Below are 19,165 nucleotides of genomic sequence, written 5' to 3' on the forward strand. Positions count from 1 at the left end.
AGCCCTCATAAGATAATTTTGCCCTTGGCAGAGCCTGGTAGAATGAGGATAAGATAGAGATAAAGATGAGGATCAGATTCTGGCATTTATGAAGTCAGGCTCAAGTTGAAGATTGAGGGCACAGTGATTGGAATCTTGTAGGCATTTAGGGGATTAAAAAAAACCAACCCAACCACAAACCTCTTTGTTAAATATTCCTTTCCTCTAACTTTGCTTAGCAGAAATTTCATCTTTCCAAGGAATGAGTACATAATATGTATCAGGACCAAGGTGGCATACCTGAGAACAATTGGCAGGAAAGTTTGTGGATACTTGGATAATAATTGTTACCAACATCCATTTCAGCTGGCTGGGTACTTAACTGGCAAGGGGAAAATATTCTTGCCCTTGGCTCTGGGTTCAGTGGGGGGGGTGGGTATCATTGGGTTGATGCTGCTTGAAAAAAATGAATTTGATTACCCAATTTGATTTTTGTTGTCTGTCATTATAAAGATTTGAATAGAAAAGGCCAGCAACCCTGGAGTGATTCAGTGTAGAGAAAAGCAAAGGGTAAACTTTTGTAATAATAATAATAATAATAATAATGTGAATATGTATAATAATAATGATAATAATAACAGTAGCTAGCATTTATATACCACTTTAAGGTTTGCAAAGCACTTTACAAATATGATCTCATTTTGTCCTCACAGCAACCCTGCAAAGTAGGTGCTATTGTTACTCCCATTTTATGGATGAGGGAACTGAGGCTGGCTGTGGTTAAGTGATTTGCTCAGGGGGTCACACAGTCAAATCAATGTCTTGGGCTGGATTCAAGTCTTTCTGCCTCTAGGTCCAGCACTCTATCTTCTGCACCACTTAGTATAGCTTCCTGAATGTGCAAATCATGAAATGCTAGAATGTCAGAGCTGGAAGGGGGCGCCTCAGTCACCTAGCCCAAACCCTTTATTTTGTCATGACACAGCTGAGTGCCAGGGAGGGTATGCATTCTGTCCAAGGATTCACAGTAAATTAGTTATAGAACCAGAAAGGTCCACAGTCTAGGGACCTCCTCGTCCACAGGCAGGGATAAGCCTGTACAAGGTGGTTATTGGCCCTAGCTAGAGAGATGTGGCAGAAAGAGTCAGGTTACACCATTTTACTACCCAGAATAAGTCTTGGTACATAGCAAGGGCTCAATAAAGATGTTTGTCGGATGAATTTGTCCACCCAAAAATTTTCCAAGGGCCTGTGGGAGATATAAGACCAGGAGTGGATTTGGCTCTTAACCTCCCAAAACCAATAGCCAACAGGGGGAGGCAGGTTTAACACAAGGAAGAGAACAGTGGGCAGCGTGGACAAGTGTCTTTGTTAAGTGCTTAGTGGTGTGGCCCAGGCTCTGTGTGCTATGATTGGTCGCAGAATGAAGAGACAATGATGGGACGGTGGGCTGGAGTGGATAGGATCATATATTGTGGTCAGATGGGTGGCACAGTTGATGGAGCACTGGGCCTGCAATCAGAAAACCTGAGCTCATATCCTATCCCAGAATGTGTGACCCTGGGCAAGTCACTTAACCATAGCCAGCCTCAGTTCCCTGTCTCCATTTCCTTGTCCATAAAATCAGGATAATCAGAGCCCTTACCTCACAGGGTGGTTGTGAGGATCAAATGAATTAACCTATTCGAAGCGTTTTTTCAAACCTTAACACTGTATGTAAATGCTAGCTATTGTTATCATTTAGTGCTCGAAGAGACCTCCAAAGTCATCTAATCCAGAGGTGGCAGATGCACCAACATGCAGCCCATAATTCCCCAAGTATAGCCACAACCAGATTAAAATGTAATTTGGACATAGTTAACAAAATAAAAATATAATGAAATGCAGATAATATCATTTTCAAACTAAGTCAATATGTGACCCACAGGGATCCTTATGTATCCCCTGTTTCTTGTTGAGTTTGACACCGGTGACATACCTAGTCCAAACCCTCTTCATTTTACATAGGAAGAAACCCAGGCCCAATGTAGTTAAATGACTTGCCCAGTGTCACAGAGGTAGGAAGTGTCAAATGAAATCAGTGACTTCAGGCCCATTGCTCTTTCTGTTGTACCACCTTACATAAATGGAAGTCAACAGTGGGGAGGCGAGACTTGAGCTGATTTTTGAAGGATTCGTAAATGTGGCTGGGGCGGGGGGCAAATGACAGAGGAGAGCCTTCTGGGCCAGGGTAACGTGAACAAAGCCTCCCTCATCTGATCCTCTAGCAATTATCACCCTTCTTATGAGAGTCTTACAGTTCACTTTGTAGCATGTATATTGTAGTGTGCACATGTCTTACCCGGCCCTGCTAGGGGGATAAGAAAGCAGAGACTGCCTTCCTCTTTTCTTTGTATCTTCCCGGCGCTAAGCCCAGTGCCATGGGCATCGTAGGCATTCAGTATAGGTTTGTTGAATGAATGAATGGGCACAGCATGTTTGTGGGGTGGTGCAGAGACAAACTCAACTCAAGTGCAAGGTATGTGTTGGGGAGGAGGAGACAGATTGTGGAGGACCTTGAAAGCCAGACAGAGGAGTTTGGGCTTCATGCAGGGAACAATAGGGCTCCATTGAAGATTTTGTCTCCCAATCCGCCCTTCTGTTCCCAGAACCCGGGAGTTTAGAATTGAGATGCTTGGACTGAGCTCTGGGAGCCACGTGCACTTTTCTTCCAAATGGGCAAAGCGATTGCCAAGCCCTGCCTTTGAAGTTTCACAAAAGCAGAAAGAGACTTTGCAGACGGTAATTCTAGCTACTGCAGCTAAAATCGTATAGACTGGCAAAAAACGCTACCCAAACACGCTTAATCCCAGTCAAAGGATTAGTTTCTTAGAGAGAAGCTCCACCTATACTTAATAGTTAGAAATTGTTCTGGGTACCAGTTAGACTTTTAATTTTGCTGTTCTCTGGCAGTGTGAGGATGTGGGCAGAATTTTGACTAATCAGGATTGATTTTTAATTTTTTTTTTTTGGAGGGGGATTGTTTCTGGGGAGGGTGGGGGGAAGAAAGTTTCAGAGTTTTCATTTGTTTCAATAGGGCCCTTCTTATTTGTTATTATTATTTCTTTTGGCCAGGGGAAAGGGGAGGGAGGAGCTGAGTGACTTCAGGCTGGGCCCCCTCCCACTGGGAGGAGAGACTGAATGAACTCACACCCCATCCTTGTCTCTCCTACCCCTGTGAAAGAGGTTTCAAGTTCTTTCCTGGCAATCCCACTTGGGGAATCCACCACCAAGGTAAATATATGGATTATCTTAAAATTTCTGCAGCAATAGGGTGAGTTATTATTGATTCACAGAGCACGACAAAACATCACTGCATGAATTAGCAAACAGCTGTTTCTAATTTGAGTTTAGAACTGTACACAGAGGAACTTGTTTTACTGTTCACTCCTTTCATTTATAATGAATTTTAATCACCGCTACAGGTGAGAAAAATGTAGAAACAAGCTTGTATCTTGTGGAAGAAACAAAGGAGAGACAGATGCTAACAGATTTACAGTCTGTGATAAAAGGGATGTTTTGGTACACTTTACATGTAATTAGAGTGCAGCTGTTTTCAGTCCCAAGTCCACGGAGCACCACAGAATATGGGTTCTGCTGCATTTCCAAGGGGAGTAAAGAAAAACAGTGATTCAACCCTGAAAGCATTTCGTTTATCCTGAGTCGAGCAGAGCATCCGTCCTACCGACCCTCACTGTGTCATTTATTGAAGGCTGATGAAGATTATTTAATGAGGTGTTATTTCCAACTTTTCCCCTCCTCCCTCCCCCCTTTCCCAAGTGGTGAAAAAACAACAATAAGCAATAAAACCCATCAAACTTAATCTTGGGGTTGGGGGCTCTGGTTTTTTGAGGAAAAATTTTGCCCAGCCCTGGACAGGCTATGAAGTGGGAGGAGGAGGGAATCTTGGGAGACCTATTACCCTGCTTGACTCTTTCCAAAATGGCTGGGGTTTGTCCTTTCCCCTGCCCCCCACTGAGCTGCCCGCTTCAAGAATTTAAGCATAGCAAACACTCCAGTAAATTAATGTGGGGTGGCTTTTTTTCTTTTCTTGGTCTGTTTAATTTCTGCAATAAAACTAAGGCTCAATTGCATTTTCAATTTCAGCACTAAGTAAATTTGTCTAAGGGATAGAGCAGTGCAGACTGCTTATATGTTTGTTGAGGTCACGTTAGCAGTGTCTTCAAGGTGAAAGGCGAAATCCTGCCTTCCTGTCCCTGTGCTCCAACCCCTTAAGGGTAGGACATTGGCCCTCAGCTTACTGGGGCTGTGCTTGGCTTATCTGATCCTAACTTTGGTCCAAGGTTCTAGCATTAGCCTTAAGCCCTGCTGTAGGGGTGCTATAGATTTCTTTATTCTGGTCTCAGCTATGCTTCTGAGAATTGTTTGCTTTTCACTAGAGAGTTAGGGAAAGCACCATCTTTAATGATTCCCCAACCTCTACTCTCTCTCTCTCTCTCTCTCTCTCTCTCTCTCTCTCTCTCTCTCTCTCAGCCCTTTTCCCAGGAAAAGGAGGGGAATGAGAAAGGGTTCATTTGTTGAATCCAGACCTCATAAACAATAAATTCAGGTTACAGAGATCTCAAAACATCCTATGCTGCAACAGCAGAGGATTTTGTGATCTGAGTTGTTCTGACAATCCCTCTCCTGTCCGATTCATAGGATTATAGATTTGGAGCTTTGAGGGATTTAGAGGTCACCTAATCTAACTCCCTCATTTTACAGATGAGACCTAGAGACGCTAAGTGACTTGTCCAAACACACACAGGTACCAGGTAGCAGGGTCAGACCCGGAATCCCTGCCTTCTGATTTCAAGAACAGAACTGTTTCCAAAACTTCCCAGCTTCTCTGAGTACTTTAGAGTAGTAATCATTCTTCCTCAATCTCTGGGCCATATACTCAGATGTCTTTGGTGGCTAATGATCTCACCCACCATTAAAAGTACTTTTGAAATTCTCATGTAAATAATGTGGAAATTGGATTTGATTTGTTGAAAAAAATAATCATTTTACCTACCACTATTAGGGACCAACCAGACAAGTACATATTACATAAAATTTTGTTTTCAACTAAATAATTTATTTGTTTTCATTTGAGGTTATTAGCACATTAAAATGTGTTTTAAAAGACCTAGCAATTAAAAGAATGAATGTAAGCACAGTTCTGCCCATCAAGTCACCAGGCTCAACAAGCACCATTTTGATGCGCAAAGTGCCCCTTAATGGAGACAGCAGCCATCTGTTAAATAAACCATTAGGAACAGTAGAGACAGGGACAGTTTGCAAGGTTTAGTTTCCAGGTTTGCCTCTATCTGGCCCAGAGGTAATGTTTGTATGGGAACAATCTGTGTTCCCCCATCCCAGTTTGTTCATCTGTAAAATGGGACTAATAATACCCGGTGGTAGTCATTTTACAAGATTATTGTAAGGCTCAAATGAGCTAGTATGTGTAAAACGCTTTGCAATAACCTACAAGTGCTATGTAAATGTGATTTATTTTATTATGAAAGTCCCTATTTGGTGTTCATGTTTAGATTCCACCTTGAGACAATTGTTGTTCATCCTTCGTTCACAGTAGTGATGGTTCTGAGAATGAATTAGGAGAGTAAAGCACCTCGGATGGTGTGATTTAAGTCAAGTGGGAAGTACAATTGGATTGTTTAGAAATCATTTTACATTTAGCCAGGAGGGAGTGTATCTATTACTTGAGGTGGGAGGGGCACCTGTATTTGTAGCTGCCAGAAGGTATACTTAAGCGAGTCTAGTGGGACAAGAATGTGGGTCGGTGGCCAATCTCTCTGCTGAATCAGAGACTAGGAACAGATGTCTAGGGACTGGATGAAAATCTGGTTTATCTGCTTACTTCGGGAAGCCACAATAACTGTTACATTCACTTCAGCCCGTCAGAGGTAAAGAGGAAGCAGGAGGGTAAAAAGGAGACAGAGATTATCTTGTGAAAGTGAGAAGCCAACATTTGGGATGATAGAATAGGGAGGGGATCTGTGATTTCTCCAGTTCTAGGGGAATTGCTCCTATGAAGAAACAATTTTTCTATCAGTATGGGCTGCCTGTCTTTCTCCAGGTTATGATCGTAGACAGTTGCCTAGAACAATGAGCCGTTAAGTGACTTACCTAGGGTTACACACCCAGTATGTGTTAGTGGTAAGATAGGAACTCAGGATTTCTTGACTCCAAATTCACCTTTCTGTCCACTTTGGTTTAGTTACCTGCTACTACAGTTCATAAATCAAAGATAAGATACCCTCCCTCCCCCCCAATACAAGAAAACTAATTCCCTCCCCTCCTACAATAAATAAATAACACTTCCCAAAACCTCTCAATGAAATGGAAAAAGCAGCTAGAGGGCATGATGGATAGGGCTGCACTTTGAATCAGAAAGTCCTGAGTTAAAATACAACTCCAAATACTTACTAGCTGTGTGACTCTGGGCCATTCACTTAATTGCTGTCTGCCTCAGTTTTCTCACTTATAAAATGGGGATGATACTAGCGCCTACCTTCCAGGGTTGCTGTGAGGATCAAATGAGATAATCTTTAAGTGCTTTTGTTTTGGTTAAGTGCTTTTCAAACTGAAAGCACTATATATATGCAAGCTATCATTATTAGCAATTATAAATTGTAAGCTATTTATAAATTGCAAGCTGTTATTATTAGTGATTACAAATTGGACATTGATCCTAAATTCACTGATCTTTACAGTGTACAGGGTTCTGTCTTGGCAGGCCAAGTGGGCTTGTCTCTCACCCATTTGCAGAGATTACCCAGAGCCCATAGCAAGTTCAACGTGAACTCTTGAATTAGAATTCTACTATTAGTAGAAATAATAACAGCTTGTATTTGTCTGTCTCCTTCCTCTGGGGAGTTCAAATTGTCGTATGGACATTATCTCATTATCCCCAGTAGTGTCCTGGGGAGGGAGAGAAGGGGAATTCTTCTGCTGATGGGGAAATGGGAGCACAGAGAGCTCATGGGATCCACTGAATGCCATACAGCCCTTTAGGAGTAATGCCCCATAGGGAACTTGGGTCACCTCGTCCTCTACTCTCCACTTACATTTGGAGGTTTCCCTTTTTAACTGGCATGAGAGAGTATTAGTGTAGATAATTCAAATGGCCGTTTAATTTTTTAAAAACCTGCCACACCTACTTTGCCTGTCGTATTTTCTTCAGGATAACATTAATGTGCATTTGCTCTGTCTGCAAATATGTCCTTGTTAATGGCCTAGATGCATGCTGTGAACACCTGCTGGTATTTACCATTAGTTGTAGGTAGTCCACAAAGTAATGAAAAAGGTAACATAAAGAGTACTGGGTTGAGGGGCAGCTAGGTGGCACAGTGGATAGAGCACTGGCCCTGAAGTCAGGAGGACCTGAGTTCAAATATGGACTCAGACCAGATACTTGACACTTATTAGCTGTGTGACCCTGGGCAAGTCACTTAACCCCAGTTGCCTTAAAAAAAAATTAGTGGGTTGAGAGTCAGATGACCTGGATTCAGATTCTGGCTCTTACACTTAGTATTTGTGTGGTGTTGGGCAAATTGCTAAATCCTACTTGGCCTCAGTCTCCTCCTTTGAAAAATGTGGGATAATAAAACTTGTAATACCTACCTCGTAAAGGTGGTTGAAGGACAGGAGAGTAAAGATTGATGCAGACTTTTAAATATCACATAAATGTCTGTCATCATCATTATTATTTGCTACTGTTGTGACCATGAACCTTTAACTCTCTAGGCCTTGGTTTACACATCTGTAAAATGAGATTAGATGATCTCGCAAGTTCTTAACATCTCTAAATCCTGTAACAATAACAATAACAGTATTTATGTAGCACTTTAAAGTTTGCACTTTACAATTTTTACCTTACACATTTTATTTCATCTTCACAACAGCCTTGGGAAGTGGGTGCTATTATTATCATCACCATTTTACAGATGGGGAAACCGAGGCTGAGAGGTTAAGTGACTTGCCCAGGGTCGCACAGCTTGTAAGTTTCTGAGGGCAGGATTTGAATTTGGGACTTTTCAATTTCAGGACCAACACTGTCTATTGCAACATCCATCTCATATCCTCCATGCCTTTGTTAGAGCTATTTTTTCATAGTATGAGGGTCATCATTTGCAACCCTATTCTTTGGTACTTCAAAGATGCCGTAGTATTGTTCGATTGTTTTCAGTCATGTCCTACTCTTCGTGACCCTATTTGGGGTTTTCTTGGCGAAGATACTGGAATTGTTTACCATTTCCTTCTCCAGTTCATTTTACAGATGAGGGGAAACTAAGGCAAACAGGGTTAAGGGACTTGCCCAGGGTCACACAGCTAGTAAGTGTCTGAAGTCAGATTTGAACTTAGACCCAGCATTCTCCACTGAGCCACATACCTGCCCCCTTCATTTTACAGTTTGTTTCTCGCCCAGTACCAAGTTGGTGGAATGAATGACTTTCGGCACAAGACCTGAAGCAGCAATCCCAGCAGCCACTAATCAACTTGAGAAACAACTGGGTGTATTTGGGAGGGTGGAGAAGGTGGGAGTAGGGCTGGGAGCGGGGGTAGTGGGAGGCGGGAGGTAGAGGAGATGGGGGCTGAGAAGATGTCTGAGGGATGAACGTTTTTTAAAGAGGAAAGGAATTGAAAGTACACTGAAAACCGAGGCATCAACATTTGGTCGACATTTGCATTATTTCACACCCGAATATTAGTGTCCCGGGCGCCGTATGCCGTGTGAAGGAATCAGTCTGCACTGTATTTTAATCCGCTTGACTGTCTCGATGCTCTTGTTGCATTCGAGTTTTCACAAAGTTGCTCTTGCCTTTGTTATAATAAGATCTTCAGTCTCCTCTGCTCTGTACTGATTGTTGACAGCCCTTAATTGACTTAGGTGTAGAGCTCGGAATGAGGGCTGCTGGTGCTGTGGCTGGGGATGGGTGACTGGACACCAACGCCTCGTGAGGAACAGGCAGGCCTTGCCAAGCTGTTTCTCTGGCTTGTTCCCCGAAGACTTCCTCCTTCCCACTGAGGCCTCCGTGCCCCATGGTGACTGGCCACTGACAGCCAAGCCTCCCCCTCCCCCAGCGTCTTTCTCCAGCAATCTGGACAGCCTATTGATGACCCTTTTCTGGGGGAGAATTTGGGTCACTTTGGAGGAGGGGTGCCTCTAAAGAAAAGCTGGCTCTTCCTGTAAGGCTCTCTTGCTGCACCATATGTCTCAGGAGAACCCTGGTGTTTTGAAGGCTCATTCTGGTTCTGGATGAGAGAGAAAGTTAATAATAATGGTTTACATTAATGTAGCTCTTTGGTCCAGACCTGTGATTTCATTAGCAAGGAAAACTTGGGTGAGGAAACTAAAGATGGGTGATGTACTTAGGGAATTGACAAGGGCACTTAGAGATGGAGGGACTTGCCCAAGGTCTCATAGCGACTAGGTGTCAGAGGTGGTGTATGTGAACCCATTTTCTTGTATCTGAGCTCTGCTTTCTGTCCATTGCATCATGCTACCTCTTCATATAGTTCTGTAGTTCACATTTACAAAGTATTTTCCTCACAAGGCAAGGTAGGTAGTAGACAAACATTGTTTGTTGCTTCTGTTTTTACAGCTGAGGAAACAGAGGATTTGCTTTGGCATGTTCAATTCAATCCAGCTAACATTCAGCATGAGTCTGCTAGCTGTCTTAGCAGATGCCCAATACAAGTCAGAATCTGAATTCTACCATTATTGATTGCATCATTCGCTTATTTACTCCAATGGATCTGTGAGGCCATCTGTAACACTGTTCCTTCCAGTGATACAGATAGCAACCCGGCCACACTTTGCCCATCTTGGGAAACACTTGTCAGTGTCTTCCCATGAGTTCACCATAGGGTCACACCCAGTAAACCAGAGGGTTTTTTCTTTGCTTTCTCTTATATTTAAAAAAGATTTAGACATTTTGTTTTTACACTATACACACTTCTCTCTCAGATCCTCCAACCAAACCTCTGCTACAGAGTACATTTGCCGAAAACGATGGAGCAAAACTGCCTCTTAGTGTTGATTGTAACTCATTCCTCCAAAGTGCCGCTTTCCCCTATTTCTTTGCCCTAGTCATACTTGTCATTCTCTGTGGCACAGGAATAGTGCGTTCCATTCATATACTACAGCCTGTTAGGGCATTCCCAGCATCATTCTCTTAGATAATGCATGTGTCCAGCCAGCTGGGGAATAGAGTCAGCTGAATTGTTGATCTCTACGTACATGTTGGCGAGGGTGCACTCTGCCCTCTCTGTTCTGAACCACTGGGAAAGAACTTCTCCAACACATTTCTGTCAGGGCTTCAAACTGGCCACCCCTTCCCTTCTCCCCACCAAGAAGCATCTTGCATTCATTTGATCCCTGTTGCTATTCCTAGAGAGAGCCTCTGTCTTAGGAGACACCTGATGGAGAGGGAGCTATAGGACAGTGACGTTACTTATTCCTGGAGCTACTTGATGTATGTGCTGAGCATGAAGGGGGCCAATTAGGCCCCTGCTCTGTGCCCACATCTCTGTGGGTTCTGCTGTTGCATTGCATCTCCTCCCATCCTATCCCATCCCAGGGATGACTTATGTTCCAAAGCCTATCTAATGTTCTTTTTTTCTTAATTAAACTTTTATTGAATTTTCTTCTCCTCTTAATACTGGTTTTGGTTCTTGTCTTCAGTGATGACAGAAGCCTGGGAGTAGCCATGTGAGTCCCATTTCTGAGACTCCCATTTTGTAGGATTAGCCGTTTTTAATGACTTTAATCTTCTTTTTGAAAGTGATTTCCCCCCTCATTCTGTTAAATTCCTTGGATTGCATTAGTGTAGAATTATTATTCCCAGGGAAGGTGAAAAAATTAGGGTCCAGTATTGGCAGCTGTTTGACACCATGTCTTAAAAATATCTTCTGATGCCCTCACCTATGGTGTGGCTTCCTTTAGGTGAGCTCACTATGTATCCACCTCTTTCCCATGTTAGAGAAATTGGAGTGATGAGCCTTATGTATCACATGTGAAAAAATAATTCAGAACTAGTAGCAGACATTAACACAGTAATAGGTGCTTAATAAATGCTTGTTGATTTGACTCACCTTCATACAATAGGAGCAGGGAAGGAACCAGCATTTATATAGCATCTATTATGTGCCAGGGATTGTGCTTAATACTTTACAGATATTACCTCATTTGATGACAAAAATCATCTTTCTCTTTTACCCCTCCCCCCCAACTCCCATTCCCCTTGGTGTCATAGAAACTTTAAAAAATGACAAATCTCATTTGACTCACTCTATATGAGAGGAGAAGGGAAAGGAATAAGCCTTTACAGAGCACCTACTATGTGCCAGGTGTCATGCTTAGTGCTGCACAGATATGATCTCATTTGAGGACAGTAGTGATCTCCTCTCCCCTCCCTTTCCCACAGGGCCCTAGGAGCTTTTACAAATGACAGATTTCATTTCTCATCTCTTACCTCCTGGCTTTTGAACAGGTACCCACTCACTTCCTTCCTGCTATCTCCCCATCTCGTAGAATTGCTAGCTTCCTTCAGAGCACAGCTTGGGTTCTCTCCTCCCAAATGAGGTTTTTCCTGATTCCTTCAGCTGTGAGAGCTTTGTTGCTCTTGAAATTACTTTTTATCATTTTGTACCTCCTTTGCATTTACTTATCTGTGTACATGTCGTATCCCCAGTAAAATGTAAACTTTTTGAGGGCAGCAAGTGGTTTTTGTTTTTTGTCTTTGTACCCCCAGCCTCTTAGAGAGGTTCTTCTCTTTAACTAACACTTAAATGTTTCTTGAATTGAATTGAAATGCATTGAAGCTGCTTCCTGATTGATAAATGCACCAAATCGCCAAGTCATTTACAAAAGGGGTCGTTAACTTTTTTTGTGACATAGACAACTTTGGCTGTCTAGTGAAGCCTGTGGACCCTTTCTCAGAATAATACTTTTTAGTGCATAAAAGAAAATGTCTTATTATGGAAGCAAACAATTACATTGAAATACATTTATAAAATTATTGAAAAAACAAACAAAACCAAAAACAAGATCGCTGACCCCAGGTTAAGAACCCCTTGTTTACAGGGTAAAGACAGTTGGATGCAAAAAGTTAATAGCTTTTTTTTTTGAAGCAAACATCAATTTGATTTCTCAACTTTTTATGTAAACATGGCCAATTTCCCCAATTCATCTTTTTCAATTTAAAACAACCTCATTTCATTTGAATGCAAGTAATTATCATCTCAGCAAGTGCTCAGTTTTGCTATCGGCACAATAAAATGCTTAGCTTGTTTTCTAAAATTGTTGACAAGTCTTCCCTGCTCTGTACCTGCCTCTGAAAGCAGTAAGCAATTGGAGCTTGGGGGCTGAGGAGAACCTGACTTTTCAGGTCTTTTAAGGGGGCATGAAGGACCTCACCACTTGGACTGTATGTGTTTAGACGGATTGCTTAGCAAAAGTATAGACTTAGGATTTGGGGAAGGGGAGGGAGGAGGAGAAGGAGTAGAGCTTGGATTTATACTGAAGTCTTCCTCCATTTAGACACCTGAACATTGGTGGTGCCCAAACTGAAAGATGAACGAACTGGCTGGTGGGCTATTTTTTGTTTTTTTTGAGAAAATACCCTCCTACCACCATCTTGCCCCTTTCCTACTTATTCTGTTGGCCTCTACTTTCATTTAGAACTTTTCTCTAAAATGTTGCAGTGTTCCTGGAGGAGCAAAAGCTCTTAGCCTATTGGTTTATGGATTGGATTGGCCAAAGAATCTGTGTGCATTCAAGCAACAGATATATTTTGATACAATAAAACATTGAAAGCAAAAACAAACAAAAAACTTGGCCCGGCCTCCGGAGTTGGGGGCGGGATCACTATGTGCTAGTGAACCAATCACCCTAGTTCCAGCCTTAGCTTCCTTCTCCTTCCCTTTTGTCTCCTGGCCCCTGGAGAAGCCCAGCTGGCGTGAGTTGGGAATAAGCAGGCAGTGATCCACAGTGCCTTCCCACCGAATGTAATCCAGGAAGTGGGCAGCCAGCTGGATTGTTCCAGTCCAAAGGGCCCAGTAATGTGAGGCCCCCAGGGGACCTCATCTGCTTTGCTTAGGAAAAGAGCCCTTGCTGGTGGTATCAGAGGGAGAGATACTACTAGGAAGGAAGGAAGGAAGAAAGGAAGACTTGGGAAACTGGGCTCCCTGATATGACTCAAGACAACCTGGTTTCCAGTTTGGGGGAGCATTCAGGAGTGATGGGAGAAGATGAGGATTAAAGTATGGAGCTACATGGGGGCCTGGGTGTGTACTTAGCTACATGGAGCATCTTTGTTGGATGTCCACATCTGATTAGTGTGCTGCCTGTCAGATTGCTGGCAAATGGTTTGGGTTGTGCTGCAGCAGAGGCCCAGGGAGTGGTGGGGGGCACCTAAGTCCTGGCAGTGCCAGTGAGGCAGCCAGCCCCATTGCATCGTGTGAAGGAGGAGGGTGATTGGTTTTAGGGGAAAGGCAAGAACTTAGGGGGTTTCTAGACCAGGTTTTGTGTGAGCATCTTAACCAGTTTCTCTCCACAGTTATGAATTGTCCTTTTTTTTTTTTTCAAGGCAAGAACATGTGCTTCTGAACTCCACCTTGATGTGTGAGTGTGTTTGTGCACACATGCCCGTGTGTGGGTGTGGGTTTGTGTGTATGTATGCACGTGCCCTCTCCCTTACATGAAAGGCCTGGGAGGCCACTTTTATTGGCCGCTTTAAGAAATCGTTGGAATGGGATCATTAAATGTTTTATAGGGGTAAACGGTACTGTTTGTCTGGGAGGAAGCAGAGGGAGGGAGGGGGGAGCAGAGAGAGCCGCTTTGCTGGGTTTACACACACACAAAAAAAGGTCAGTGCAGCTTAATTTAATGTTTTGTTTGTCTCTCCCCTCCCCCGCAGCAGCTCTGTGGCCTATTTCATTCATTATTAAGTTTTATATCCTGCTTGACATGAAACGTGATCTTTTCAACTCACTACACAGGACGGCTGGCTTCATTCTGTTCTCCTTATCTTTAGTGTCTTTAGTAACTTAACTTTTCCCCTCTCGGTCTATGTGGTTTTGTTTTTTCTTCAACAGCCAATTTTTGTTTGTGTTGATCTCTTGAGCCGGCTGGGGAATTGATAGGACTGGATAGCACCTTCTCTCCTTAGGTAGATAAAAATTTTTCAGCTCTTTGATAAAGCCTTGCCTGACCCTTGCCTGTCACTAATGGCTTTATAGGTCCTCCCTTACGTTGTATTTGGGTCCTTAATGAAGATCCCTGGTGTCCTGGAAATGTCGTCTGATTGATAGCAGTGTAAGGACATATAACACCAAACCACTTTATTGGGGACCTAAATCCCTTTGGTATATGCCATGGACAGATTTATAAATGAGAGGGAAATTTCTCCTTAAGTGATAGGAACTCAAGGGACCCAATGATCTCCTTTAAATTCCATTTACTCCATCTCCATGTGCTTTCTACTAAGGTCAAAATTCCAAACTTTTTGAAGTTTTCTTTCCATATTATTTGGATTATGCCACTCTTCTCCTCTTTCCCAAAGAGTCACGTATGATATTTATTCATTTAGCAATCAGTTAAAATGAAGTCAAATTAATTTGGGTTTTGAGACTTTTTGGGGGGGGATGGAAATTTTCTGGGACCCTTAGAGATACCACTCAATATTACCTTGGAGCATTGTAGACTCAGGGATCAGGGCTTGGGGTCTCAGTGACTGTCAACTGGTTCCAAACTAGCAAAAGACTAGGTTAAAGGAAACCTGCCCCTTACTGTCAGCATGAAGTTAGCCCTAGAGGCCTCCCCACTCCAGTGACTACTTCCAAGTTGGCATGTGCTCTTGGAGGTACTCATGCTTCTTAGAGCTTACCCTGGGAATTAACCTCTTTGGGGAGATGCAGGGCCTTGGGGGACAATGGTAGCTAAGAAGGTCATGGGTAGGTGTGTTATTCATGGAAAAGATGTTTCCCATTAGTATCTGGCCAGCTTGTCGAGAAATGACACTGTGTGCTGTTTGCTTTCCCAACATCCTTTATAATTTGAAAGGCATCTTGTCCCTATTCCCTCTCTGTCTGGTTTTTTGATTTGTTTTGTTTTCTCTCTAGCCCCCTGCCCCACACTCCCAGTTTTCCTCTGAGCAGTTGGTTAGCTGTGCAGTAGTAGAAGGCATAGTGTTGTTGAGAAGCTTTGTCCTTATTTCACAGATGCCCTGGGAATTGTCTTTAATCTCCTTTCTGCCTTCCCATTACAGATGGTGATGACGACCCACAGCTCTCCTGGGTGGCTTCATCTCCCTCCAGCAAAGATGTTGCGTCACCTACTCAGATGATAGGAGATGGGTGTGACCTCGGCATCGGAGAGGAGGAAGGGGGGACTGGCCTGCCCTACCCATGTCAGTTTTGCGACAAGTCCTTCATCCGCCTGAGCTACCTTAAGAGGCACGAGCAGATCCACAGTGACAAGCTCCCCTTCAAGTGTACCTACTGCAGCCGGCTCTTCAAGCATAAGAGGAGCCGGGACCGGCACATCAAACTCCATACGGGCGACAAGAAATATCACTGCCACGAGTGCGAGGCGGCCTTCTCCCGCAGCGACCACCTCAAGATCCACCTCAAGACCCACAGCTCGAGCAAGCCCTTCAAGTGCACGGTGTGCAAGCGGGGCTTCTCCTCCACCAGCTCCCTGCAGAGCCACATGCAGGCCCACAAGAAGAACAAGGAGCACGTGGCCAAGTCGGAGAAGGAGACCAAGAAGGACGACTTCATGTGCGACTACTGCGAGGACACCTTCAGCCAGACCGAGGAGCTGGAGAAGCACGTCCTGACCCGCCACCCCCAGCTCTCGGAGAAGGCGGACCTGCAGTGCATCCACTGCCCAGAGGTCTTCGTGGACGAGAACTCGCTGCTTGCCCATATCCACCAAGCCCACGCCAACAAGAAACACAAGTGCCCCATGTGCCCAGAGCAGTTTTCCTCAGTGGAGGAGGTCTATTGCCACCTGGACAGCCACCGGCAGCCGGATTCCAGCAACCACAGCATCAGCCCCGACCCCGTGCTGGGGAGCGTGGCGTCCATGAGCAGCGCCACCCCTGACTCAAGCGCCTCTGTGGAGCGAGGCTCCACCCCAGACTCCACCTTGAAGCCTTTAAGGGGCCAGAAAAAGATCCGGGCTGTGGACCGGGAGGAGGGGCAGAGCTGGTCCAAGGTCACCTACAGCTGCCCCTACTGCTCCAAGAGAGACTTTAACAGCCTCGCGGTCCTGGAGATCCACCTGAAGACGATCCATGTGGACAAGCCCCAGCAGAGCCACACGTGCCAGGTCTGCCTGGACTCCATGCCCACGCTGTACAACCTGAACGAGCACGTGCGCAAGGTCCACAAGAACCACGCCTACCCCATGATGCAGTTCAGTAACATCTCTGCCTTCCACTGCAACTACTGCCCTGAGATGTTTGCCGACATCAACAGCCTCCAGGAGCACATCCGGGTCACCCACTGTGGCCCCAACGCCAACCCTGCAGATGGCAACAATGCCTTCTTCTGCAACCAGTGCTCCATGGGCTTCCTCACTGAGTCCTCCCTCACGGAGCACATCCAGCAGACCCACTGCAACGTGGGGAACTCAAAACTGGAATCGCCTGTTGTGCAGCCAACACAGTCGTTTATGGAAGTTTACTCCTGCCCATATTGCACAAACTCCCCTATTTTTGGCTCCATCTTGAAGCTCACAAAGCATATTAAAGAAAACCACAAGAATATTCCATTGGCACACAACAAAAAGTCTAAGGCAGAGCAGAGCCCAGTTTCTTCTGATGTGGAGGTCTCGTCCCCTAAGAGGCAGCGACTCTCTGCTAGCATCAACTCCGTTTCCAATGGTGAATACCCATGCAATCAGTGTGATCTCAAGTTCTCCAACTTTGAAAGTTTCCAAACCCACTTAAAATTGCACCTGGAGCTGCTTTTGAGGAAACAGTCGTGCCCTCAGTGTAAAGAAGACTTTGACTCCCAGGACTCGCTCCTGCAGCACCTCACAGTCCACTACATGACAACCTCGACCCATTATGTTTGTGAGAGCTGCGACAAGCAGTTCTCGTCCGTGGATGACTTGCAGAAGCATTTGCTGGACATGCATACCTTCGTGCTGTATCACTGCACGCTCTGCCAAGAAGTCTTCGATTCCAAGGTCTCCATCCAGGTGCACCTGGCGGTGAAGCACAGCAATGAGAAGAAGATGTACCGCTGCACAGCCTGCAACTGGGACTTCCGGAAGGAGGTGGACCTGCAGATCCACGTCAAACACAGCCACCTGGGCAACCCCACCAAGTCGCACAAGTGCATCTTCTGTGGGGAGACCTTTAGCACCGAGGTGGAGCTCCAGTGCCACATCACCACCCACAGCAAGAAGTACAATTGCAAGTTCTGCAGCAAGGCCTTCCACGCCATCATCCTCCTGGAGAAGCACCTTCGGGAGAAGCACTGCGTCTTTGATGCAGCTGCCGAGAACGGCACGGCCAACGGCATGCCGCCGGCGGGCAAGAAGGCAGAGCCGGCGGATATCCAGAACATGCTCCTGAAGAACCCCGAGGCCCCCAACAGCCACGAGGCCAGCGAGGATGACGTGGATGCGTCCGAACCCATGTATGGCTGTGACATCTGTGGGGCGGCCTATACCATGGAGGTTCTGCTGCAGAACCATCGCCTGAGGGACCACAACATCCGGCCCGGTGAAGACGACTGCTCCCGGAAGAAGGCGGAGTTCATCAAAGGCAGCCACAAGTGTAATGTCTGCTCACGGACCTTCTTCTCAGAGAATGGACTGCGGGAGCACATGCAGACCCACCGGGGCCCCGCCAAGCACTACATGTGCCCCATCTGTGGGGAGAGGTTCCCGTCGCTGTTAACGCTCACGGAGCACAAGGTGACGCACAGCAAGAGCCTGGACACAGGCACCTGCCGCATCTGCAAGATGCCCCTTCAGAGCGAGGAGGAGTTCATCGAGCACTGCCAGATGCACCCTGACCTGCGCAACTCCCTCACCGGCTTCCGCTGTGTTGTCTGCATGCAGACGGTCACCTCCACCCTAGAGCTTAAGATTCACGGCACCTTCCACATGCAGAAGCTGGCGGGCAACTCCGCCGCCTCCTCCCCCAATGGCCAGTCCCTGCAGAAGCTCTACAAATGTGCGCTTTGCCTCAAAGAGTTCCGAAACAAGCAGGACCTGGTAAAATTGGATGTCAATGGCTTGCCCTATGGCTTGTGCGCCGGCTGCATGACCCGCAGCACCAATGGACAGGCATCTGGCTTGACCCCACCGGAGGCTGGTGAGCGGCCGTGTGGGAGCCTCCGGTGTCCGGAGTGTAGTGTGAAGTTTGAGAGTGCGGAGGACCTGGAGAGCCACGTACAGATGGACCACAGGGACCTGACACCTGAGACCAGTGGGCAGAGGAAAGGTGCCCAGACATCTCCTGTCCCCAGAGTAAGTGGCCTTGATTATCTCTGTTCCCCTCCTGTGCCTGGGGCTGCCCCCCTCCTTTATGGCATGGGAAGGTTTCTGCTATGTGACTTGAGTCCACAGGCCTGTTTTTGAGCCTGCACTTTGTTGGATCTTCTTGGCATTTTGGTGCTAAAGGCTAGGTGTTTCTTCTAGTTATCAGAGAAACAGGAAACCAACACAGATGGTGACATCTCCTTTTCCTGTCCTATCTCCTCCCCACCTCCTTCCCTGTGCATGCACACACACACACACACACACACACACACACACACACCTTTTGTGGACAAATCTTTTTCCTTTTGACACTTGAGTTAGGTATCAGTGGGATGATAGGGCCCATAGTGTTTTCTTTCCTGCTTGTTCATTGATTGATTTGAGATGGAAAACACCCTAGAGATCATGTAGTCCCAACCCTCTCGTTTTGCAGATGAGGAAAGTTGAGGCACGCCCCCCCCCAAATTAACTGACTTGACCAAGTTCACACAGGTAACAGAAATAGTAAAAATGAATCACAGTTTATAGCAGTTCAAAAGTTGATGGACCACTCATCCCACTATAGTCTTGTAAGACAGCTAGTACAGGTATTATTATCCCAATTTTGCAGATGAGGAAAATGTACCTCAGATA

At 45.4% G+C, this 19,165-nt stretch overlaps 1 protein-coding gene across 4 annotated transcripts in view; it reads left to right on the top strand.

Moving 5' to 3' along the window:
• The window catches only part of ZNF423 (zinc finger protein 423), a 427,104-nt gene that overhangs the window by 246,055 nt on the left and 161,884 nt on the right, over positions 1–19,165 (top strand). For all 4 annotated transcript variants that reach the window (XM_020985128.2, XM_078150083.1, XM_020985129.2 and 1 more), the window contains one exon: positions 15,297–18,520. In XM_020985128.2, coding sequence (XP_020840787.1) covers positions 15,297–18,520 — 3,224 coding nt within the window. The remainder of the gene's footprint in view (positions 1–15,296; positions 18,521–19,165) is intronic.

This window comes from Phascolarctos cinereus, unplaced genomic scaffold (genome assembly GCF_003287225.1).
Source record: "Phascolarctos cinereus isolate Bilbo 61053 unplaced genomic scaffold, phaCin_HiC Scaffold_2;HRSCAF=192, whole genome shotgun sequence".
Classification (NCBI taxonomy): domain Eukaryota; kingdom Metazoa; phylum Chordata; class Mammalia; order Diprotodontia; family Phascolarctidae; genus Phascolarctos; species Phascolarctos cinereus.